This window comes from Sminthopsis crassicaudata, chromosome 2 (genome assembly GCF_048593235.1).
Source record: "Sminthopsis crassicaudata isolate SCR6 chromosome 2, ASM4859323v1, whole genome shotgun sequence".
NCBI lineage: Eukaryota > Metazoa > Chordata > Mammalia > Dasyuromorphia > Dasyuridae > Sminthopsis > Sminthopsis crassicaudata.
This window is the reverse complement of record NC_133618.1, coordinates 324725897-324752836: the sequence shown is the minus strand read 5'-3', so window position 1 is coordinate 324752836 and position 26940 is coordinate 324725897. Positions and strand designations below refer to the sequence as shown.

The 26940-nt window shown below is 33.4% G+C and overlaps 1 protein-coding gene across 4 annotated transcripts in view; it reads right to left on the bottom strand.

Moving 5' to 3' along the window:
• DAAM1 (dishevelled associated activator of morphogenesis 1) overlaps nt 1-26940 on the bottom strand; it is a 203974-nt gene that overhangs the window by 26903 nt on the left and 150131 nt on the right. For 3 of the 4 annotated variants that reach the window (XM_074290244.1, XM_074290245.1, XM_074290246.1), the window contains exons 16-18: nt 19537-19566; nt 18373-18479; nt 6567-6651 (exon numbers count right to left, since the gene is read on the bottom strand). In XM_074290244.1, coding sequence (XP_074146345.1) covers nt 6567-6651; nt 18373-18479; nt 19537-19566 — 222 coding nt within the window. The remainder of the gene's footprint in view (nt 1-6566; nt 6652-18372; nt 18480-19536; nt 19567-26940) is intronic. The other variant, XM_074290248.1, reaches the window with a different exon arrangement.

The following is a 26940-nucleotide window of genomic DNA, read 5'->3' as shown; positions in this document are numbered from 1 at the left end:
CATTTCTTACTTCCTTAAATTTCTGATATCCTTATGGTTTTTGCCATATTTGATAATTTATCATATTATCCTCTAATTATTTATAACAATAATATGTTGTGCTTTATATAGATCTTTAGAATCTGCAAAGCACTTTACATATCTTATTTGACTTTGTGAGGTAGGAATTATTATCATCCTCATTTTAAAGATGAGGAAATTGAGATGGAGAGGTTTATGGATTTGGCCAAGGTCACATAGCTAGTAAGTTATTGAAGGGCAATTTGAATTCAGGTCTTTCTGAGTCCAACAATCTTCTATCCATTCAGTCATTCAAGCTCTTTTCCCACAAAACTGGACTGTTTTCTCTAGAGGACGGGGACTAAGCCTTATTCTCTTATATCTGACACAATTCTGAGCCAGATAACAATTAAAACTATTTGATTCCTACAGCAAATGTTTAAAAAAAAAAAAAAAAAGATGGGGGGCATGTGTCTCATTCATAGATGTAGCCCTGAATGAGCCTTTAAAAAAATTATCACTATAAATGGGTATATCTTTAGGGCATTTGCTTTGAAATAAATTTCTAAATAATTATCCATAAGTTTATATATTCACAAAAAGAAGAGACAATATTAGGAAAGAGAACAGATTCTCTAAACATTTGTATAACTCTTCTTGCTTTGGAAACCTGTCATTATTAAGCCCTATTGACCACTACATAACAAGATACTATGCTGGATTTTGGAAAAATAAAGATAAAAAACATAGTCCCATCATTTAAGAAACTTATAGTCTAATCAAGAAGATATGACATATATAAAAATAAATATAATACAGGGGACTATATGATGTAGTAAAAGACAAAGCCCCTTAAGAAAATCTGAGAATGAAAGAGCATTTTCAGTTTGGGGAAAAGGATGGTCAAGGTTTCATGGAGTAAGGCCTTGAAGAGTTCAATGAAGCAGATGAAGTATTTTCTAAATATTAAGAAAGGACCATGAAAATGCATTTCGGTCAGCAAGTAGAGGATGAGGAAAGGGAATTGCATGAAATAAGGTTAGAAGGATAAGTTAGGGCCATAATGCAGAGAGCATTAGATTCTACAACAGGAAGAAGCTCTTATATCACTAGTCAGTGTGTGATCATCATTGAAATGTTCTCTCTTTTCCCAATAAGGAAAACATTAACATTCTCTAAAAGGAAGAATAATTTGAGATCCTTTGCTGCCACTTTTATCTCAGAGTGGTACTGTTGGTTTCATATTACAAGTCCCATGGGCAGATTCACCGTCCTTTTCCTGTCCTATTATGGAAGGTTAAGTAAGCTGCTGGTCCTTCTCCAACATTTCATACCTGATGCTTTTGAAAGAGCATTTAGCAGCTTCTCATATTCAAACCAAACACATTCAAAACTTCATCAAATCACTTAAGTCCCTTTGAACTTTCTAGCTGTCATATGTTGTGGTTGCTTAATTTTGTTACCATATGTTAAATTCAATATATGCTTTAAAAAACAGATAACTATAAAAAGTTAGAGTTTCATATAAAATCATCTTGTCTGTTCTTTGTATTTTAAAATGTACATGTCTATCAAGTTTACAATAAAATAAATAATTCAATTTTTTAAAATTATGAATTTTTATCTGTTAATTTATATCACTAAACTCACTTAGAAGATAGATGGCTAATATAGGGCAAGCTTGTCTGTTGTAAGAAAGGATTCATAAACAAAACTTAGGCCTAAAAGGGCATTTTGGCATTTTTTTAGGTTTGAGATCTGTATATACAATATAATGGTTTACTTAGTGAGTCAAAGGAATTAACACTTCAGTAAGTTCAGGACTTTGGGAGACGTTAAAAATGAATTTTCTAGAGTCTCTAGAACTAGGTGAGGCAGCTAATGCTAGATCTAGATTCAGGAAAAAACAAGTTCAAATCCAGTTTTAAGATATTGACTAGCTGGGTAATCCTGCGTAAGTCATTTAACCTTTGTCTGCCTTAATTCTCTCCACTATAAAATGGGGATAATAGCAGCATCTAGTATGTATGTAAAAGGACATAGTATAGTATCCAGCACACAGTAGATGCTTAGGAAATGCTCATTACTTTCTTTTCTTCTTTAAACAACTTCTGATCGTTACTTTTCTTACCAAGAAACATGGACTGCCATGCTCTCTCTACCACAAATTGCTTTACCAACAGAAATTTATAGATGAAAGTTACCTTAGAATTCATTTTCCCCAACTCATTTATTAAACATGAGGCATTAACAAGGACATTTTGCTTAAGGTTACAGAGCTAATTAATTGCAGGGCAGTTTTTGACTATCTCTGCCTCCTATCCTGCTCCTTTGAGTAGATAACAGGGCATTGATTATGTGCTTTCCTTCCACTAGAATTACCTGTTCTCTTCTGGATTTCAAATTCTCTATTCCATATTGCCCTTTAAATCAAAGAATGATTTGGGAAAAATTGCTTCTATTCCCACTATTCCCAGACACAGAAGCAAATATGGGGTTGCACATGTGTATATGAATATAATGTGAGTATATGGATATGTTTGCATATCTATATACAAGATAACACAGAATAAACAAACAGTGATTATAGAAGTGGGAGGACACAAATAATTAGAGGAAATCAAAAAAAGCTTCTTGAAGGAGGTAGCTGAACCTTGAAAAGGAGCAAGGGTAAGTAAGCAAAAGTACGAAGGAACAGCATAAGCAGGTGGTAGAAAATTTAAATGGGGATATAGCTGAGTAGACAAGTTAGGCAAGAGTATAGATGAATAACCAAATTGAAAAGATACAAAGATAGAATTCAAAACAGATTCTATCCTGAAGGAGCTTTAGCTTGAGAAAGGAAAGATATGAAAAGGATCAGGTAGTATTATATAAGTTGACACTCATGGAAAATAATAGGAGTTTTAAGAAGTAGGGAGGGAGTATATTCTATGCAGGAAATGAAATGCCAAGTTTAGGCATTAACCAAGAAGCCAGTCTGACTAGAATGTAGAGTGCGTAAAGGAGCCTGGGTATTATTGTAGCATTGTGGGTAAGTGATCCAATATTTAAGGTTTCCTTTACTTTCAGGTGAGATGGAGGAAGTCACTTGCTTATTGCTTACTTTGAATAAGACTTATAAATAGATGACAGGAATTAAGGAGAATTAAGTATATGTCATATTTATTGGGCATATGAGACTTATCTGGCAGATACTAAGAGTGATAAGGAATCAGATGAGTTTGACACTGGATACTTGACCTAGATAGAGAAATCTGGAAAGCATGAGGTAAGAAAATAAGATGGATGAATAAGAATGGAAGCAGAAATAGGAAAATAAAGTGAAAATGGAAAAATTAGGGAAATGACAAAACAAAAAATAGAGGTGGATAATTTCTACCACAAATTATTATAAAGGAAGAGATATAAAGTGTGCCACTTAGGCAGATTACATTTCACTATACTGATATCCTGACAAGTGTCTTTTTGATGTGTATTCTATTTGCATTTCCTGCTTTTTTGGCAGGGTTTTGAAATATTTTCACTCAAGGAGGAATTTTGCTGGATATAGTTTCACTGTAAATGGATCTTGTGGAATTTTAAATGGACTACCTTATTCATAGAGGCTGAAAGTCTTAAGAAGAAAACAGCTTTTCAAATGGACATTTTCCCAGGACAAGTAGCTTTTTATCAAGAAATTGGAATGCAGTATCCTCTGCAAAAGGAGGGTATCCTCCTAAACCTGTTTATTTTTATTTAAAAAGATCAATTCATGTCTGTCATGTCACAGTTTTTATTTTTTTTTTTTATTTTTTTTATTTTTTTTGGCAAAGGAAGCTTAGAACTAACACAGCATTATATAAAAATACATTTTAGGTTTATTTTAGGTTCTTTTCCAAGATATTCATATAGAAGGAAGCCTAGTGAACTTGCAATTACTTTTAACCATTTGGCTAACTGACTCAAATAAATGAAACTTAAAAGTTGGAAAAGATCCTTGAGATTTAGTCCTATTCTGGCATTTTTCGGGTAAGAAAATTACCTAAAGAGATAAGTTGACTTGTTCAGAATAGCACAGCTTAGACTTCTATATCCAGAGCCTATTTTCTATTACCCTATCAGCCATGTTAAATTTTCCATAACTGATGATTGTCAGAGCTTCAGTTTCTGGCAATTTTAGCCAAGGTAATTGCAGGGAGTGGTGATATGCTAGGACAATAAGGGCACAAAGGAGTTGTGACACCCATCTTAAAGAGCAGGTTAACTTAAGGTGTGTCAACTTCACACCTCCTTAACATTCCCTGTGGTCTTTTATAAAAGTGTTTCATAAAACAGATGGCACAACAAAGAATTAAGAATAATATGTATATGCAAACACATACACACACACACGCAAGATGATGGAGCCAATTTATTTAAATATGTCAGGCTCAGTATTGAGCAGCATAAATTAATGAATATAAAACTTTCTATAATCTGAAAATGTCTAGGTTGGTATTGTAATGTGCTAGTGAGACCAATACAACAACTTGGACAGAAACCTCATGTCAATGTTTAGGTGTGGAACAGAGTGAGAGAACATAAACACCCATGTCAAAATATCACACCCTTCTGCTCCCTCATGCAAAATACCTAAAGATGACTATGCAATGATGATAAATCAGTGACTTCTGTTACTACTAAAAAGAAAAAGCAAATCCCCTAGAGAATTAAGTAACACACAAATCTGTTCACATAATGCAGATTTATTCTACTAACACCTTATTGTGCTGCCTTAAGCCAAAGCTTCTTAAACTGTGGGTCATGGGTCATGTAACAATGTAGGGGCTGTGAAATTATGATTTATTATCAATAAATACTTGATTTATTTATCTATTTTATATAGGTGGGATAGCATAAAAATTTCTTGGGCAAAAAGGGGTCACGAGTGGAAAAAATTTAAGAAACCCTGCCTTAGACAACATGAAAGGGATTCTAGATTGTCAAACGCTATGGGGCAATGGAGTGTAAACAATGGTATTCTTATGTAACAACCTGGAAAGTCCTCAAGTACAGACTCAGTGATACTGTATCTTTTATTGGAAAATCAGTCTAAGTTCAGAGAAGTTGGAGTTGCCCAACAGATGAAAACATTTTTAAAGTTATAACAATTCACAAAGATTGCCCAGTAAGGCATGGAAGGTTTGTGATCAGCATAAGGGAAGAGAGAGAGGCTTCCAACCAATGAAGTCATAGATCTTCTGAACCACAAAGTTCAAGAGAATAAGACATGAAATACTTCTGTGAAATGGCAGTATTCTACTGCTCACAAACTAACAGTGTTAAGTGCCCTGCAAAGGACACATAGACTTCATGGCAGCTTCAAAAATCCCTAGACGTTAGGATTCTCAGATCTCTTTTTACAGACTAATACATTTCTCAGGATTGCTGATTTAGCACTAGAAGGAGCCTCAGAAGTTAAAGTTAATCAACTCACTCCTTTTAAAGATGAGAAAACTCAAGTCAAGGAGAGTGCAGGGACTTTACTCAATATTCCATAGGAATAAAAGGTAGTCCCATGTTCTTTTTCTTCAAATTCAGGGTTCTTTCTAATGACTCATATAATCCCTCTTCTTATAATTATGAAGTTGATTTTTAAAACCAAGTGTAATTTAATGTTCCATTGTTTGGCCCAATGTTTTAGCTAGTTAGTGTCAGTTTGGAGCAACATATTTCCTTTCCTTTCCAGCTTTATGTTGTCTGCAAATAAGCACGCCTCCTATGCTTTTTATGATTGTACAATATTACCACTGCAGAGAAGGCAGGAAATTCTCATCCATTTAATAAAAAAGCAAATAATAGCAGATTAAAAAGATTTAATTTTTTATTACCCATCATAAAATTAAAGAATAATGTTAATAAATATAATGCAATGAAGCATTTATGTAGCAATTTAAGATCTGCAAAATGCTTTACATTTTCATCTGTCAGAACCCTAAGATGTAGGTGTTATTATTATCCTTGTTTTACAGATGGGGAAACTGAGGCATAAAATTCTGAAATGACTTTTTTAGGGTCTGGGCAGGACTTAAACTCAGATATCCCTGACTCTAGGCTCTGATCCTGTAACTGCATCATTTAGCTCTGAATAGCGCAGAAAATTCCTTTTTAACATCTCCTATATCTATTGAGGCAGTAATTCCTTTGAATTACTAAGTGAACCATTATATTATCTGCACAGATTTCAACATATTCACTATACCATCTAGTGGTGTAATGAATATGCCTAGAAATTTTTTATTAAAGTTGGAACGCACTATGGTTCAACCTGCTCATTGCAGATATAACCCTTTTACTAGGAAAAGTCAGATTTTTCTCTAGCTCCTGGTGTCTCTTGAAAAGTCAGTTTGGGGGGCAGCTAGGTGGATAGAGCACCAGCCCTGAATTCAGGAGGACCTGACTTCAAATCTGGTCTCAGACACTTAACACTTCCTAGCTGTGTGACTCTGGGTAAGTCACTTAACCCCAGCCTGGGGGGGGGGGGGGGAGAGAGAAAAGTCAGTTTGGAATTTGTGCTATGAAGTGCAAGAGTATTTGTGACTCACTTGTTCTAGCATGTCCTTTGGTAGGTCTTCCTGTTCATCCATGGTTAAAATTGCCCGTTTGATTTCATCATTGGATAATTTCAGCCTATGGAAGAAAAATTTTTTTGAAACATCAAGAAAATTGGTTTTAAGATGAAAAAGTTTTTTTTTGTTTAATTATTCTTTTTTAAATTATTATAGCCTTTTATTTACAAGATATATGCATGGGTAATTTTTCAGCATTGACAATCACAAAAACCTTTTGTTCCAACTTTTCCCTTCCTTCCCACCACCCCTTCCCCAAGATGGCAGGTTAACCAGTACATGTTAAATATGTTAAAGTATAAGTTAAGTACAACATATGTATACATGTCCAAACAGTTATTTTGCTATACAAAAAGAATCAGACTTTGAAATAGTATACAATTAGCCTGTGAAAGAAATAAAAAATGCAGGCGGACAAAAATAGAGGGATTGGGAATTCTAGTGGTTCATAGTCATCGCTGGGTATAGCTGGTTCAATTCATTATTGCTTTATTGGAACTGATTTGGTTCATCTCATTGTTGAAGAGGGCCATATCCATCAAGATGAAAAGTTAATGAAGAAAGTATTTACTCTTATGCTTTAGCTATTGATGTTTAAGTATTTTTTTTTCTTTAATGAATTCATTTCCTGAAAATATAACATTTAAAATGGCATCTTGAAGCCGTTTTTATTTTATTTCAGGGTTTTTTCTTAGAATATTCTGTCACAGAAAACAAACATTTATGTCCCACCCATTAAAGCCATAGCGTTGTTATTAATCTGTCCAATGAACTTTAAAAAAAGCTTTGTAAGTATTTCAATATTGGTTTCCTGGGCAATTCAATATATTTTATTTTATGCAATCAAATATATTGTGAGAAGGGCTAAATGAATTAGGAAAAAATATCCATTATTTAACAATAATTTTAAAAAGATCAGGACCTCCCCTCCCCCTTCATTGAGATTCCCAATTATGTTTGAAGATTTAAAAAATACAGAGTTTTATTGTACAAACTTACTAATTTTGAGATTAGGACACCACTTCTACACAATGACTAAGAAAAGAACCTGAATTATATCCGGCAACTTCTGCTTGTTTTCATTTTGTAAACTGTTTAAAAGCTCCTAAAAATGTCAAAAATTAGGAATGGATTAAAAAAAAAAATTGGCCATATTCATCTTGCCAAGTGCCAAGCATTAGCAAATCTTCAAAGCAGAGAAAAACACATTCACAAATTCAGTTTCTGTTTGCCCATTTGTGAATCTCAGAGTTCTATTTTCATAGATTGACTTAATTAAGATGTTTGTTTTGATTACTAGAGTTGGCATATGAAAGTGTTACCTGGTTAAGATCTCTGCTATGAAATAAAAGTTATGAAGTTCAAATATTTGTGTAAATTAAAATACTCAAGTTTTATTGTTCTTGAGTTGTTTTAATCATGTCTAACTCTTTAATATTGGAGTCCATCTTCTTCTCCAACTCATTTTACAGATAAGAAAACTGAGGCAAATAGGGTTAAGTGCTTGCTCAGGGTCACACAGTTAGTATTTGTCTAAGGACATATTTTAACTCAGAAAACCCTCTAGTGAGACCTCTCAGATGATTAGTTTCAATAATAGAAGCATTTCCAGAATTACTTAAGTTGTTAACTGTTTTGCCCTGTTATAGACAAGAGATCATAATCTATTTATTTTTTCAAGTCCACTGAATTACTTTGTCATCCATATCAAGGATCAAAGATTTATACTTTCACAGGGTGGTCCTAAAAATGGATCACACTTAAGACTGGCCTTCATGGGAGAAAAGAGAACAACAATAGAAAAACTATTATAAGTCTGAAAGTTATTTTTTTCCCTCTGATGGTAGAAAAAAGATCCTGTTATTTGCAATATTCTCACAGATGATATACATGAAAGTATCCAAATGAATATGATTCACAGATCTCAAGTAGCCTGATATTTCCTCCATCATTTATCCAGAAATAGTGTTACTCTTTAGGTTAATAATTAGCACCAATAAAGCATTTTTCATTTTTCAAAGTATTATGTTGCATTTATTACCACCTATGTACAAAATATTGTAGGTTGCAATAAAAGAAACACAAATTTTCTTCTAATCCTTCCTTCATTTCCTTATAACTCATCACATCAGTAATGAAATTATAATCCTTAAGATTCCATAACACATTTAATTTACATTTGTCATGGCTCAGTCGATAGGGCCTTGGGCCTGGAGTTGGAACAACCCAAGTTCAAATATAGTCTCAGATATTTAATAGCTAGTGATTCTGGACAAACCATTTAACCTCCACTTTTGCCTCTGGAGAGGGAAATGGCAAACCACTCCAGTATTCTTGTCAAGAAAAAGCCACGGACAGTATTGGAATGATATGGTCCACAGGGTCACAAAGAATTGGACACAACTGACATGTTTTATACTATAGCTGTTTGTGTATATGTGCATTACTGTATAAGTGAGTAAAACTCTCCTTGAGATCAGAGACCATTTTTAATTTGTTTGGTCCTTTTGTGGTGGTTGTTGTTTTTATTCCTAGCATTTAGCATGTTGTCTGGCACACAGCAGATGCTTTACAAAACTAGCTGAATACATTAACTAAATTTAGTGCCTCCTACCTATATCACATTCCATAATCTATATGGTTTAAGTACTTGATAATTTTTAATTAACTGTTACAAAGTAAAGAAATACATATGGAAAAATGACTTTATACACAGGTCAACAAGACCTATTTAGAAAATCATCTAAGAAAGGAAAGATAAGGAAAGGAAATGTAGGATTGTGAAAAGGTGATCTGGGGTTAGATAGGCTGGTGCCATGCACAATTGAAATTTTCCAAATTTTGGACCAGATTTCATTAAAAAAAATTAAAACCAAAACAAAACAAAATAAAAAACCTCACAGCTTTTAAGCCAGAGCTCACATTTTAGTTGTTTCAACAAAGTTACTGTAACAGACTAGGTAGGATAGGAGTTTGTTAACAAAGCAAGCGACAATAGCAAGCCCATAATTCTGGACCAGGACCAACCACTGTATTTAGAGTACTCTAGAAATCTTTATGTCATCAATATGTTCATATGAAAACCTTTAAACTTATTTGTGGCTAAAATTAAGCAGAATTGGTTAGGGTAGACATGGCAGGAAGACTATTGTCATGTTACATATTTGTAATAGAAATGGGCTCAAATCAAATCAATACATCCTAGATAGCTATACTGTTGTGTGCACACTAATCAAGTCAACAAGCATTTATTAAATGCTTATTTGCTGCCAGGTTCTCTTTCTTATGTTTAACATATAACAGAAAGAACCATAATCACTTTTGGAAGGAGGTAGAAGAAAACAGCATCTGGATAGAGTGTTAGGTTTGCAATCATCTAGTTCAAATACAGCCTTAGAAACTTACTAGCTACATGTCACTGGGATAGTCACCTAATCCTATTTGTCTCAGTTTTCTTATCAGTAAAATGAGCTGGAAAAGAAAATGGTAAATCACATCAGTATCTTTGCCAAGAAAATTCCAAATGGAGTCATGAAGAGTCAGTCACTGCTGAAAATGGCTGAACAAAACAACAACAACAACAACAAAAAAAAAAAAAGAAAAGGGGAAACAAGTTATTTAAGGAAGATTTAAATTGTCATTAATGAGAATCAACTGGATATGAAAAATGTATATAAGGATCAAGAGGAAGGTTTTGCTTACAAGGAAAAAAATAATTCTGTGCCCTTTTCACACAGAATTGGAGAAACCCTTTTATGGGTTCGCTCTGGAATTGCCTTCTGTTTTGTATTTAAAAGAAATGGAGTCAAAAAATCATAGAGTGAGAACAATGAGTACCAAATTTGCATTTCATTAGTTCTCCATATGGACCACAGAATTTTTTCCTTTTGAAATTGTATATATGTGACCTCCAGAGACTGTCTGGACTGAACTCAACCTGAGGAACAATTTGAGCTTTTCTAAAAATGGGGAACAAAAAAAATGTTATAATTATAAAATTAATAAAAAAAATTAAAATGGGGAAAAATGGGGAAACTTAAGAACTCCAGAAATGAGAGCTATCTAGTTAGACTTTTAATCACCCCTTGGCCTGCTGAATGAAAGTAAAGAAGCAAGTTTCACAGGGAAGGCCATGTCTAAAATACTATGAATTGGTAGTCAGTTCTAAATGCCAGGAATTGACTTTGTGAATGACAATTTAAAATTTCCAAACTTCATTCTTCTAACTTATTAATAAATACATAACAGAGTTCTGGAAAGTTGGAAGATTACAACTTTCGAAAGTCTTTCCCAATTCCTTTTAAAATTATTCTTTTCCTTCATTTGATTATCTCCAAATTATATTACAAGTGCAAATAACTATGTACGAAGATAAGTTATATGGATGTAGTTATATAGCTATATTTAAGATATGTCTATAGATGTTCCTATAAGATGTATAGATGTAACTATATCTACGTATAGCTTGTCAGTACATTTGCAGATATATTTCCTATTAGACTTGCTGAGAACGAGAGATTATTTTAATATATTTTTTAGCCTCAGTGCCCAGAATATAGTAAATAAATATTTTCTTGCTGACTTAATGATTCACAGTTTAGCTTTTTTTTTTTTTTTTTTTTTTTTTAATAAAGCAGAAAGATAAAGAAACAGCTTCCAATACTATTTCATGTACTAAAAAGTTGTTGTTGTCATTTCGTCTGTATCTGATTCTTCACGATGTTTGGGATTTTCTTGGCAAAGATACTAGAAGGGTTGCCATTTCTTTCTCTAGTTCATTTTACAGATAAGGAAATTGAGGCAAACAGGATCAAGTGATTTGCACAGGTCACATAGCTAGAACTCACAAAGATGAGCCCTCCTGCCTCCAGACTTAACCTTTATCTACTCTACCACCTACCCCGTACCTAATAGTACCAAATGTTTTAATAATTTACTATGAGGGTTGAAATTAAATTTAAAATTAAATTGAAATTGCTTATTAAGCAAATTAAAAATATGAAGTCACCTCAGTGTTTTAGTCTTAGATTTGTATTAGACATTTGAAATTTAAAGTAAATTGATTCAGGTTCTCCTATTCTGTTACGAACATTTTCTTCTCAGCCTCAGAATTGGAAAGAACCTCAGAAGGCAGGTCATTCTTTATTCACTGTATGAGATCTGTATAAAATCTCTGCATGTAAGGTAAAGACCTGTTCCCTACCTCTATTAAAAAAAAAAAAAAGTGAGGGGAAAGAGAACAATGGGACACTTTTACGGTTTACTGTACTCAAGTTGCAGACATTAAGCTGTCTGGGGAAAAAATATGGCAAGACACTTCATAAAAATGTATTTTATGTGGTTTCATTTTGCAATATAAACCTTGTCTCTAAATTTTTTTGAAAGCTGTTTTAGGGAATAAAGCAGACTAAGCTATACAGTTCTTGCACATATGTATGTGTGTGTATATATTTATATGTAGAAAGCTTCTCTTTCTAAACCTATTTTTGTGTAAAGTTAAATGTGTGTGTGTGTGTGTGTGTGTGTGTGTGTGTGTGTGTGTGTGTGTGTTTATGTAAGTAAGTCTTGATCACTTTAGTGAAGGCCAGACAAATGAGTACTTGGAGTTTACCGAATGTTGTTAGTCCTTTTTTCCTATCGATGTCCAATTTTTTCTTGGTCTCTAATACTATAGAGTTAGCATTTTAAATCTATGCCAATCTCTTTCTGTACCTATGAGTGATCCCCTCAGAGAGGCAACCTGCTGAAAAAGAAAGGAATATGAAGGCCTGAGTTAAAATTCATTTTCTGTCACTTATTCCTTATTAGAACCTGAGATAAGTCACAATACTTAAGAGTTGATAACACCCATAGAAATGACTTATTCCAGCCCTTCATTTGCTATATGAAGAATTTCAGAAGTATTGAGAAGTTACTCATCCAAGGTCACTAAAAAAAGACAAGAGGCAGAATTTGGATTTGAATTCAAGTTCTCTGTCTCTAAATGTGGTGCTCTAAAGCCTTCCCACTTAAACATCAGATTATTTCATGTTCTATCTTATACTGAACCACTAGCACAAACATAGTCCCATCTTCATTCATGTTATTCCCTAATAGAAGATATTCTTTTAAATTAGAGACTAATTACTCTCTATGTCCTCCCTGGGCAATAACTTTAAGTAGTTGCCAGATATTAGATATATTTAAATACCATACCCTATATAGCAATAAGTACACAATAACATTTCTAAAATTGAACTTAATTAGGAAAAAATGTTACAGGAAATCAGATCCTGGGCCACTAGACAAGAAAAATTACAATGTTAGTCACTGGATATCAAACTAAATGAAAAGACACGAGATATAGTTTACATATCAATCTCATAGTTTTCTGATTCCAAATCACCAAATTCAAATTTTATTAATTAAAAAAAAAAAAAAAAAGTAATTACTCTTATCTGTACCTTTTCTTTTAACCTCCATTAATGCCAGTTCAGATTAGGCCCTTATCACCTCTTAACTGGAATATAGCAATAGCTTTTCTAATATCCTTGACTTTTACATCTCCTTTCTTCAACCCACCTTGGTCAAGGTATACCAAATGAATTCTCCTTAAAACATTGCTCTCTCGGGTCTTATGAATGTAATAAAACAAATAATGCTACTTAAACTAATTTGGAGATTTAGCGCTATGCCAAATTACCAAAGGATACTTTCCAGAGCTGAACAAATTAATAACAAAATTCATTTAGAGAAAAAAAAAAAAAGATTTAGAGATTAAGGGAAATGGAATAGGGAAAAGGAAAGAAATGAAGGAGGACAAGCATTTCTAGATTTTAAATTAAGCTGTATAAAGCAGGAATAAGTTATTTGGTAATTACTTGTTTTTTTAAAAAGAAGATTAGTAGAAAGGATTAGATAAAACAGAATAAGAAATAATTTGTGAGAATATTAGTAATCAGTTGGGGAAAGAGAAGAGAGCAGAAGAAAGGAGAGAATTCATAATCATTATGACAGTCTGTCCTAATAAGGAATATGAAGATAAAACAGATAAGTTTGATTATATTACACTGAATAGCTTTTGATTAAATAAAATTAATGGATTTAGATAAAGAGGGGAAACTTATCTATGCCAATATGCTTTGTACTTCTTTGATTACTGGTTATTTGGAAAAATCTTTCACAGAAAAGCTTGTTAACCTTTTGTAATTCTTTTTAGAACTGGGTTTATTTGTTTTTCATATCCATTGGGACTGATTCTTAGTCTCATGTATTTGCTTAAAGGAAATTGGCAGAAAGAGCTAAAAAAGACTTTTCAATCAATACTTATTAAGTATCTATTATGTACCAAGTAACAGGAGCTACAAATGAAAGAAACAATTCCTATTCTATAGGAACTTCAAATTCAAAAACCCCTAGATCCAGAATTTATAATTTGGTCCATTCTACCTATCCGATCTTATTTCTCACTAATTACAAACATTGCTTAAATAAAACTGATACTAATTCACTTCTGTAACTTTGATCATACTTTTTTCCCCTTGATCCCAAATTTTCTCTGCCTCTTTAAATTATATCATTTCAGGGAACTGGGCTGTTCTGAGGGCTTCTAAGATTCATAAGGACATATTAGCCATTGGCACCTTCCAGTCTATTAATGGCTGTAGAAGCAAAAAGCCTACCAGATGAACCTTTTCCCCCCAAATCCTACCCTCTTCTCCTCACATGCATTTCTCCCTATAAAATCCTTAGTTCTCTTTAGAAAAACTAAGGCATCTTTCTGTAATAGATCCAACATAGGTGATCCCTGAACCAAACTGTGAGAAGAGTTTATGACAATCTGAATATCAGGTCGAAAATAGGCAACTTGTACTGTTTTTTTGTTTTGTTTTGTTTTTCTCTTACTACTACTATAGCCCAAAGATCATCCCTTTTCAGGTTCTAATGTCCCCATCACTCTAAAGACACACACACACACACACACACACACACACACACACACACACACACACACACACACACAAGCAGCCTGTCCTCATGACATTGTATTGTATTCTTATCATTTTTGGTGACTATATGGATATACCTTTCTCCTCAACTCCTCATGCCTGCCCTCATCATGCTCCATCAGCATCTCAAAGAAACTAGTCTTTTCCTATTAGAGCAAAGAGGCATGTTTTTAAAAAAAGAAGAAAAAGAAAAGCAAACAACCTATACTTTTAGCCTTATTCTGATCCAATCCTTCTGTGGCAAGCTTTATGTTTTCTAAAATAGCTATGAAGGACTGGCACTTAAGAGCTATACCACTCACTTGATACTTAATCAGGGACTCACTTATACTATTAAAAATATAATCTTCACGGTTCTATTTTGTCTCTATAGTAAGATAAGTCCTTTGTCTGAGGCTTCACATCTTATACAGAACTAAGCACATAATAGGCTCTCAATAAATGTTCTGTTTACAGAATAGGATAAAGGAGTACACACCTTTAAACTGACCTTTTTCCTCTGATAAGTAAGCTTTTAGATACAGAATAATAGAAACTCAGAGTTGGAAGAAACTTTAAAAACCATCTAGTTCAAATAGAACCTTGTTATGGGCCAGAACTTGAAAAAAGGTGTTGTCAGTGGAACTGATAGAGACAATAGTTATCTAATTTAGCATGGTTCTTTAATAGTTCTCTAGTTCAGTACATGTACTTAGTACTTACTATAGTTCTCCAAGATTCACACCTTTGATAAGAGACCATATAAGCTCGGACAAGCTCAGCCAGAAGGAGAACGAGGGAAGACGAAGTGGTAACAGGCTCTCCTCCTTCGCTTCTCCACTGAAACCAAGATCTGGAAGGCCTCCAGAAAACTAGCTGAGCCCCAAGTGAAGGAGACAAGACTTTGAAAGAGACAATAAAGGATTTGGACTTTAACCCCTGGCTGTAGTCTTGTGAATACTGAACTGAAACGAAGGCTGCTTCCAGAGACCTCAAGAAAACCTCCACAGAGAATATTACATTTTAGAGAGAATATTACAGAATCTAAACAGGAATCTCATTTATAATCCCTGCCAACCTTAGCCTGAAAACTTCCAAAGATAGGAAATCCACTCACTGCCTCAAGATAGCCCATTCCAGTCTGGGGGTATTGCTTAAACATTCAAAATTTTTCCCTCACACAAAGCCCAAATCTGCCTCCCTAAAATTTCTGCTTATTGTTCCTTGTTCCATCCAGACACAAAAGTCTGACCTGCTTTTTATTAACAAGATTCCAAAAGACTTAAAAACAGGAATTACTTCCCAAGTAAGCTTTTTTTTTTTCCCCTTCCAGGTTAAACATCAAAAGCCCTTCACCATACTAGTCAATCTTCTCTGGATGCATGTCATTATGTCAATGGTATTCTTAAAATGCAGAGACCATGACTGAACACAAACAATTAAGCATTTATTAAGCATCTACTACTATACTATGCTAAGCACTAGAGATACACACAAGAAAATCAGTATTACTATCAGGCCTTCCAGAATATGGCCAAAATTTTATTTACAGAACAGAGTCCCTATAATTCTAGAACCTTAGAATTAGAAAATACTTCAGAAATGATTGATTAATCCAATCTATAATTAAAACAAGAATCCCATGTGCAACATTGCTAATAACTATAGAGGCTTTGCTTAAAGATCTCTGATGAAGATCTCATGAATGCCCCCAAAGCAGTCTATTATACTTTAGGGAAACTCTAATATGTCACAGCAGATTTCCTCTTTTGGGTGAATTGATGTCATTGTAATAGAACTTTGCTTATATCAGCTACTAATTTATGTGACAAATAGTATTGTCATATTTTAATTCATTCCCATTAAATCTGACTAAACTAAGTTTAATCACTTCAAGGGAGTATTTGTGGAGCCCTCCAATCCTAAATCATTATAATCTCTGATACATTTGGAGATAATAAATTATAATATTAGAATGAAATAACTTCTTTAAAAACAGGACAGGAAAAAATTATTAAAACTCTAAAGTTCAATAACTGTTACTATCAGCATCCCCTGGTGAGTACAATCTGTTTGCAAGGAATCAGATCACTGTAATGACTCCCATAGATTTTAACCCTCTGGCATAAAAATGAAAAATGATAATAATCTTAAAAAATTTTTTTTCAAATAGTTTGTTCTGAACAAATGACATTAAAAACACACAATGGATATAAGATAAAAAGTTAAAAGATTAAAATAATTTTCAAAAATCTTCAGTTAATTCATCATTTATATAAGAACATATTATTTGTTAGGAGCAGTTAGGTGGTGCAGTAGACAGAGCAACAGGCTTGGAATAAGGAAGAACTGAATTCAAATCCAGTCTCAGACATTCACTAGCTATCTGACTTTGGGCAAGTTCATAACCCTTATCTGCCTCAGTTCATTGTATGTAAAATGGGGATACACAAGGAGATTGCAAACTATTCTAGTATCTTTGCCAAGAAAACTCCACACATGGAATTACATAAAATCAGAAATGACTGAACAACAACATTATTTGTCAAAAGAGGCGGGGTGCTTAAAAGTACACCATTATGCACATAAATTGTCTTAAATTTATTTTCAATGGTGACTTCCTTAGGAAAATATATATTCTTCTTTAACACAATAGAGATTGTAAAATAATCTCAAGGGGGTATTCAAGGGGTAGTTCGTGAGTTGAATGAATGAATTCTAGGCAAGCTCAGAAATATGCTTTTCAATTAGACATTGAACTGAAATGTTCACATCAATTTTTCATATGGTATCAGATTAAAATTTAGTGACCTAAACTTCTCTGTCCCACACTATAAAGATATTTTATATCTATAGTAATATGTAAGAATGATCAGGCTTCAGTGTTACAAAATAGAGCATAAAATTTACTCTTTGCATTACAAAGATCTCTCAAAAATAATTTTTAAGAGCAGATAAAAAATAAACATGTTTCATTATTTATATTCCCAAAAGAATTTGATTTATGACAATGTCAATCAGCATGTTTTTTTAGAACTTGCTCAACATGACTTTCCTAATACATTTTGAAGCACTTATTTTGTAGATTTTTGAAACATTTCCATTAGTCCTCATAATGACTGTGACCATCCTTAAAGTGAATTAACATAATGAAAGGAATAAGAGACTAAAGGACCAAATGTGATGGCACAATCAAACTGAGGCTGAAGAAGAATTTGAAATCCTTCCTCTATTCAAATTTGGATGTTGTATGAATTATGCCCCTAAAGATAGAATTTTGAAAATTAACATTTTATTTTAATCTTTCTTTTTTTTTTCTTTTCTTTTTTTTTTTTAAATAACAACAGAAGAAAATATTAAGCCAAAATGCCACAAAGGAACTAAAGCTTAAAGGAATAGAGCAATGACATTTAAAAAATTAACATTCTAATATTTGTTATAGTACAATTATACAGTGAGCTACCCTACAAACATTTATACAACAGAAAGATTTAAAAAGTCAATGAAAATAAAAACTTTTTTGTTTTGTTATATATTTATGACCTAGATAAAATCACTTTTTGAGTGCTAAGATGAAAACAATTTGTTAACTTAAGGTGTGTGGGTGTGTGGGTGTGAGAGAGAGAGAGAGAGAGAAAATATAATATATAAATATTGCGTACACTAGTTAGTACTACAACACAGAAATGTATTGCCCAAAAGGCTTATAATTTTTAAAGTTTACAAAAATATACAATTCTGAGTCACACAGTCAAATCATTCACTACACTGAATGGGTTATATTATAAATGGTTATTACTCAACATTAACAATACCTTGAGAGCAGAATATTGCAGTTCTGGGCCCTCCGGCCATCAATCACTGAAAGTTCTTTCACTTTGTGTCTGGAACTCAATGTGTCATCAATGGCATCTGTTTCTTTCTATAAAGGGCATGATAGGAATCCATGAAAGTCAAACAATGACATTCTGACCACACACACACACACACACACACACACACACACGAGTTGTTTTTAATAAGGTTTTTTCATATGTCAAAAAAAAAAAAAAAAAAAAAAAAAAAAGGAATCATAAACAAAGACCACAATCTAGCCTTCAAATGAAAAAACAACAAAGATAACACATCTTAAAAACTATTATTTGGAGGTACATATAGTTTGTGATGACAATACAATCAAGCATAAATTATTAATGAGCATTTCCCCCTCTGTATTTGTGTGTTGTCTCCCCAAGTTCCCTCCTTGAGAGAACTGTCACAATGAATCAAGCTCACTTTGGATCTTCTATTGGCCACTTGAGACATGTGAAGTCAGTATTCATTCATTCATTCATGCTAGAATTATTTGCATCACAAACACCCAAAAGGTTGAACAATAAAGCCTTGCAGACTATTTTACATGCACCAGGAGGTTACCAAGTACAGCTGGCACCTTATCATCCTGGAACAGGACAGACTATTCAAGGGATCAGTTCAAACTTTTGATTTCCATAATATATTTGTTGCTTACTCTTCTGCACAGGTAGCCAAAGACATCAGGCATCAAATAAAATGTCAGATACAAGAAACATAGCTTTTTATTTATTTTTGCCAAAGTTAAATAAAGAGGTGTTAGAAGAATGATGGAAAAAGCTTGTGAAGAATGAAAATACACAATTCTTACATCGTTAAATTTCAGGATCCACAAAGGTTTTCTAGGATGTTTCAACAAAATGTAGGAAAACAAAATAGCTTTGTTACTAAATATCAGCATAGTTTAAGGGGGAAAAATTGAAATTGTGCTTCAATTGTCTTCTTGGCATCCTGAGATTCAGAGCATACATTCGATGTATGAATGAACCCTGCTATAGTTAAGCATACAATGTAATTTTCAGCAGGCACTGCATTTTGTATTGTCTACGGACAAACATGACTAGGAATTTCCAAGTTGGCTATGAGCCAATTACATTAGACACGATTTTTGGCAATCATTCCCTTACCTGCTTGGAGTTACTGTTGATAAAGAAATCCTACAGCCATAGCAGAAGCATGGAAAAGGCAATTAAAAACATGCAATTTAGTAGTCACAGCAAAAATCTCCACAAGACATCAAGTATTCAGGAAAACTAGAAAGAGTTATGAGGTGCAAAGGTATCTCCCATCTCCTCCTCTCTTTATATCTGTGATACACTCAAACACAGCTTTTCTCCCATAGCTACTTCTTGCTCTCTTACCATCATCTAGCTGTCTACCTCTTCCATCTTTACCTTTCCTTAGTTATTTGGAAACTCTGTTCCTTCATGAGCAATGTTTCTTTCATCCTGGACTTCTTTCTCTTTTCTATTCCATCTCTCTGCTCTTCTGAAAATATTGAGTGTGCCTCTTTCTCGTATTGAGTGTGCCTATTCTCATGCTCCATGACACATTGATCCAGGGGAAGAAACAGGTATATCTGTTCTTTGCTTCTCCTCATTGTCATTACCATTACCCTTTAATACCATCATTCAAGCTCTCCACTTTGGGGTTTCCTCCATTTGTTGGTATCACCCAGTCAAGATCCATGTTAGAATCATCAACTAGCTTTAATTCTTGCAAAAGGTCAGTTTCCCCTCATTTTCAAGGTGCTCAAATCTTCTTCTTCATGTTTTCTTTTTGATAGCTGCCTTATGTGATTTCCCTTTCAATTGCCCATCCTTCCACTTCAGTCATCTCTACAAATCCCATGACATATATCTCTTCATTGCATTGTCATTGAGGATAAAATGTCACATTATGACTTAACATAGCTGAAGTACCTTCATTTTCCAAGCTTTGATATTCCTCTTGTAATAACATATGACTCAATGAATCAAGAAAAAATGGAAATGGGAAAGGAATTAGGTAGACCTCATGGAACAATGATCAAAAAATTAATAGTTGATGTCAACATGGAGAAAGGTCTCCAGGGATTAGCTGTTTTCCTCATCCTGTTCAAATTTTTGTCAAGGGAATATTCATGAAACTAGCAGATAGTGTGAAGCTATATACTGAAGGACAAAATTAAGATTTAAAAGGTGCTCAATAAGACTACACCCCTACATTTTCCACATTACATTCAGCAAATATTTATCAATAAAGGAAACTGAATAGAAAGATTCAACATTCTCTATTTAGGTCAAAAAGTTGTCATCATAAAAACGTGATTATGACAACATAATAACAATTATGAAAACAACAAAGGAGGCCAGTGAATGCCATTAAGAGTTGAAAACAAAGAAAAAAAAAATGAAGGGGAAAAAGTTTCCAATAGAAAGAAGTGTTGATGGCATGGTTAGAATCCATTGCCTGTACAAAAGACTAATTCCTAAGTTAAAATGCAGAAAATATATGGAGCTCAGGAAAAGGAAAATAAGGAGGAATTTTGCATAAATAAGTTACAGCTTTTGTTACATAATTTTTCAAAATTGGAAAGACTAAAACTTGGTTGTAAAAAATCCATTGCATTTTTCAGGCCAAAAACTTGCACAAAGAATATTTGCTCAATGTATTCCTTAAGGTCTCATTGGTCCTGGCAATACCACCAGGGTCAATGAGCTGTTTCATAAAATTCCTCTAGTGGGAAGCAAAAAGTTTATCCTCTTCCTATCCCACGCATCCAAGCAGTGATTGCTTTCCTAGAATAGCATTTTAAAATAAGCCAATAACTAACAAACAACTTTCCCCCTTAATGAAATCAGTTTTCCTTTGTCCCTGAAGGAATAGCAGTTTTCCTCTACACCCTCAAGACTCCCTTCCCCTCCTATAAGAATGCATTCCTTTCAAAGGCAGAGAAGCTCCAAACTTGTAATGGGCCCCAATAGTTTTTTTTTTTTTTTTTTTTTTTTTTAAACAACTCCCTCACCTTCAGGGAGGACCACACCTACAGCATTGCAGCCAGATGTAAGTAGATCCTTTGTTTTTTATAGGCCTCCAAAAGAGAAGCCTCTAAAAATTCTGAAAATTCATTCTTTGATGTAAAAATTCTCATAACAAAAAATCAGAATTTTCTTGTGTTCTTCACAGTGTATTCTTTATGTGAAAATTTAAGCCCACTTTCTCTGCATTTAGCACTATACCTGGCACATAGTAAGTGCTTAATAAATGTTTATTGATTTTTTTCAGCTTTCAATGAAATTATAAACTAGAAAGTCATCATTGTCTATCCTAAGTCACCAACACATGAAGACGAAATCTAGAAGTGTTTAAAAATCAAAATAATCCATTCTCTTTTTTCTCAGATGATAGGAGGATATTCTAGAAGTGGGCACAACTTTATGGGAAAGCACAGTTAATTCTTTCTTTAGATATTTTTTTTCCTTTGAAGACTGTAACATCATATAATAAAATCTTTCAAACCCAAACCAAATGTTTCCATCTGATAGCTAAGATTAAAAAGAATGTTTTCATACAGATGTTAAAGATCCAATTTTTAAAGTCTTCAATTATTTACTTTAAAATCAGAAGTTAGTTTCAATATTCAAAGAGTTGATTCTTATAGCAAATGATATGTTCTGTTCCCTAATCCCACTCATCTGAATCTAGTTAGAAAACCAGACTTATTTTTGGTTGGCTACTCAATGGGAGTATAAACAAGAAAAGAACATCTCTATTTGTGTACCTTGTTCTGGGGAAGCTGTTCATACAAGGTTCTATTTCAGTAATAAATATATATTGACATTCCCATAAATAAGTGCTTTAAATTTGTGATAATTTATTTATAATCCTCAGTTCTATAACAATAAGTCACGCTAAAATGAACTAAAGTTCACACTAAATAAAGGTCACATACTGAATTTTTTGAAATATAAAAATTGGTAGTATTGCAATAAATCATAAACAACCAGAAATTATTAGTGAGTTCACCAAATGGATTTCAATCATAATCCAAAAAGTACAACTAAAACAGTAAATTGTATCTCTTGTAATCATTAGGAAGATGCATCTGTTCTGCAAAACTTCTAAGTACCAAAAATGTCCACACTGAGCAGAGTTTCTTGATTGAGAAAAACGTTTTGCTTTACTCTTCAGGGAAAAGCTACTCAAGATTTTGTCTTCAATGTAAGAAAAAATTCAACAAAACAAAGTCATCTTCTCTTTCTTCTCTCCTCTAAACTATATCTTCATCCCTACCTAAACTCTCCTATGTAGTTTGATCCTCCACAGTGTACATCAAACTTAGCACATTTAAATTGAGCTGATAAACTTTCCTTCTATACTTATTACTACAAGTGCTACTTGGTAAAGACTGAAGATCAAATGAATTCTGTCTTTGGTGTCTCTATTAATCAGAAAGATGTAACTAGGCCTGGAGGAGGATGAGTCAGCTAATGGATACCCTTTATATATTAAATATTCTGTCACAGAAATGACCATTTATTTCTGTTCCTCCTGTGACAAATTTATTTAAGTGGTTCAACTACTCAACTACTCTCCATTCTTGGATATTAAAACTTGTATTTAAAAAAAAAATCATCCCTTCTCAAGAACACTGTTTCAATTTCATTGCTAATCAGTTTTAAAAGAAAAAATCAGACTTAATTATTTAAACTGAGCAGCTGTGTTGAAACTTCCCTCCAGGAAGTACTATCTCCAAATGTGGCAATGTCTCGTGCTTCTAAGCATTAGTAAATAGTAAGACTTACTCCCTCTTTCCAAGCATTCTTAGTGTTTGAACACATCAGGATTTTTTTTTTTTTTTTTTTTTTTTTTATATCTGATCTAATCTATGGCTACTACTGATTACTTCAAGGGCAGTTAGTTGCTATGACAATTACTCAATTATAATACTTTCTCCTCCCTATCTTTTTTTTTTTTTTTTTTTTTTTTTTTTAAACCAGATCTTACACACTGTCTTTATATCCTTCCCAGAGCTTTTTGGCACAGAGAAATATCATCCTACACACCTTATGCTGAAAACCAGTTAATTACGAGTCTTGTAAACTTGGGCCTTTTAACCACCTGCTATTAAATAAATACAGCCCACATGCTCAGACATGAGAAGAACCACTATAAATGCCCAGTACTTTTGATTTAAAAAAAATTCTCTACTTGAAATTCCCAAGTAGTTGTTTATGCTTTTTTGATCAAAACAACCAGGTACTACAGGAGTTAGAAATGAAGATAATACTTAATATATCCAAATAGGTGCTGGGTCTTTTTGAATTGTCCCCTAGCAATACATCTGAGTCCTGCTTCATTCAAGATTACTTTTTAAGTAAAATAGCCTTTTACATAAAACCACTTTTTAATTAGATGATATGGTAATTTAATAAAATTTAATGTGTGTCATAAAGAATAGAGAACTGCTATCTCAGCTAGGAAGGCTTACATTTAAATCTGGCCTTTGGAACTTACTGGATAAATAATTTACTGTTTCAAGGCTTGCACTAGTAGATGGATGTTCCTCACCTAGAAGTTCCCTATACCAATGAAATCACAGATCCTGTTCCTTGTCTTTATACTTGGTAATCAAAATCACTTGATTAGGGTCTAAGGCACCTATCAAAATGTACTGAATTTATTTTGTAATGACAAATGCATCCTCAGCAATCTGCCACTCATAAACAGCATCTGGATAAATGTTATTTTTTAAAAACAACAATTCCGTTTCATCTTTTTTGATGTCTCTCTTAATTGCCAATGTAAGAAGATATCTTTATGATAGACCAAAGAGATAACTGATGAAGCATTTTGAGCTTCATATTTTTAGAATCAATGCTCTTTGAGAATTCGTTTCCTTTTCCATCATTATCTCTTTGTTTATCATATAAACTCTCTATTCTCCAGCTTCATGATTTGAAAAAAGAAAATAGCACCATTTATCAAATTTCATTTAATAATTTTAAGTTTCATCTTGAATTTTCACAATAAAAGTAAAATAGTGTAACGAGATGAGAGAAGCCTTCTTTTGCTAAATTGACAGGTATTCTTTCTTTATGGAATAATTCAAGATAACTGATCTTTACTGAATTGAAAGCAAAATTTAAAGTTTTAAACAAGATAAGTCTGAAAGCATTCTAGCTTATCTTCTGCATTGATGATTATTGCTTTGACTCCTTCACCTTCCCAGATACCCTTACTGGATAATGCTAATCAAAACAGGAAATCCATTGCTATCTGGTAGAAAACCGTGGTAAATGGTGGGGCCAATTACTTGCATCTAATTCACCAGGATAACAGTATGTTTTCAACTGAGAGGTGGCATAACCTCTATAAATACATTTAACCCTTCTTTGTATAAATATTCCACAAGTTCAATCCCACTTAAAGGACATCACATCTCCTTTTATCAAATCCTTCATTCTTTGATAATTTCACTTATCAGTTCTTCTCAGATTGTTCTATTTACCTTTTCCAACCCCTTGATTTGCTACTCCTTTGTAATTTTGTTATTCTATTTTATGTGTTCTGATTTGTTGATAAATGTCCATACCATTTAAAAAATTTTGCCCAAAATTACCCTCCCAACTGCCTTAGAACCATTTTTTCTACAACAAGTAAACTCTGTTAAAATAAACTTGAAGAAAAAGTAGAATTTTTTCTTGAGGTGCTTGGTGAACATGGCTGTGTAAGTCTGGCACAATCTAGATGTAAAATTTTTATCAAGATCATCATTTTTGCCTTATTGATGTGATAATACTGCTTTCCTTTCCCCCTAACATTAGCTTGTATTATTCTGTACATTTAGCACTTTCTTATTTTCCAGACTCTTCTCAACCCCGTTTGTCATTTGTCAGCCTTGATGACAAAAACTCCTTTCTCCATTTCCCCACCTCCATCTGTCTGGCAATAAATCTTCACCAAAATCTTGTTCCTTGATTTTCCACACACTTCTAAAGGATCCCATCTGTTCCACTAACTATCCCATCCAGGATAGATAACCATTTGCTACACACACAGAAATCCACTTTGAGCCATGCAAACCAAGAACTACATCCAAAACACTACTCACATCCTCTCAAACTATTGCCAGAACTTTCCTTCCTTTTGCAGTTAAAGTCACAGAAAAAAATTCTCTATTCTCATCACCTCCACTTTTTCTCCTCACTCACTTGTCAATCTTCTGCCTCTTCTTATGATTTGTTTGAATGACTGGAGTTTTTAAATAATTTTTTTTTCTCCCTTTATCCCCAATGTCTAAAACACAGTAAGGAGTTAAATAAATGCTTGTTGACTGACCAGCATGTTAATTACACAACTGAAACTGCTGTCTCCAAAATTATCAATGATTTTGTAATTTACAAAATCTAATGGTCTTTTCTTAATATTCATCCTCCCTAATTTGCCCATCTCCTTCTAAAAATTACCCTGCATTTATTTTTTATATATTCATATATGTATGTTGTCACTTTTTATAGAACAAAAACACCTGGAAGATATCTTTCTCCTGGGTAACCAGTCTTTGTGATATTTGACAATGTTTACCATCCTTCTCTTCCTGGATACTTCCCTCTGGGTTTTCATGCTACTATTCTCTTAATTTTCCTTCTTCCTGTTGGAATACTTTTTCCTAGTAAAATTTGCTTGATTATTATCCATGTCCAACTTTTACTTTCTCCCCCTCAACTGTGAGGGGAGAATGTCTTTCTTGGGCCTTTTTACTACCTGCTCTCATTAGCTTTCATGAATTCAATTCTATATGCAGTTAACTCCTATATATATCCATCCAGCCTTCATCTCTTTCCCAAACTCAGTTCCTCATCACAAAATATTAGCTATTTCCAACTGCATGTCCCCCAGACATCTCAAACTTGACATGTCTCAAACAAAACCATCATCTTCCTCAAACCCACAATAGCATTCTTCCAGGTATGGAGGGTCATCCACAATTAGAATCATCTATGATTTCTCATTTCCACTCACTCACATGCCCATTCAGCTGCTATATCTTATTTATTTTACTATAATAATATATTTTGCATTCAACTCCCTAATTTTACCCACCTGACTTCAGATCCACATCATGTATTAGATTATAAGCTATTAGAGGGTAGGGAATATCTTATATTTATTTGTAGTACCAGTGCTTAGCACAATGACTGGCATATAGTAGACATTTAGCAAATATTTCTTGATTGACTGACCCATCACCTCTCACCTGTACTATTGTAATAGCCTCTCTACCTCAAGTCAGTCCTCTTTATAGTCCATTCTCTACACAATGGCAAAAGTGATATATCTAAAAGCACAGGTCTGATAATGTCATCCCTCTGTTCAATAAAATACACTATTACCTGTAGATCAAATAAATATATCAATATGTATGGCATTTCAACTGTTTCATTTATGTAGCCCCAATCTCCTTTTCTAGTCTCATTTTATATCACTCATTTTCATATACTCTATGGTCTAGCCAAATCCTGATGTCTTTCCCATATGACTTTGCA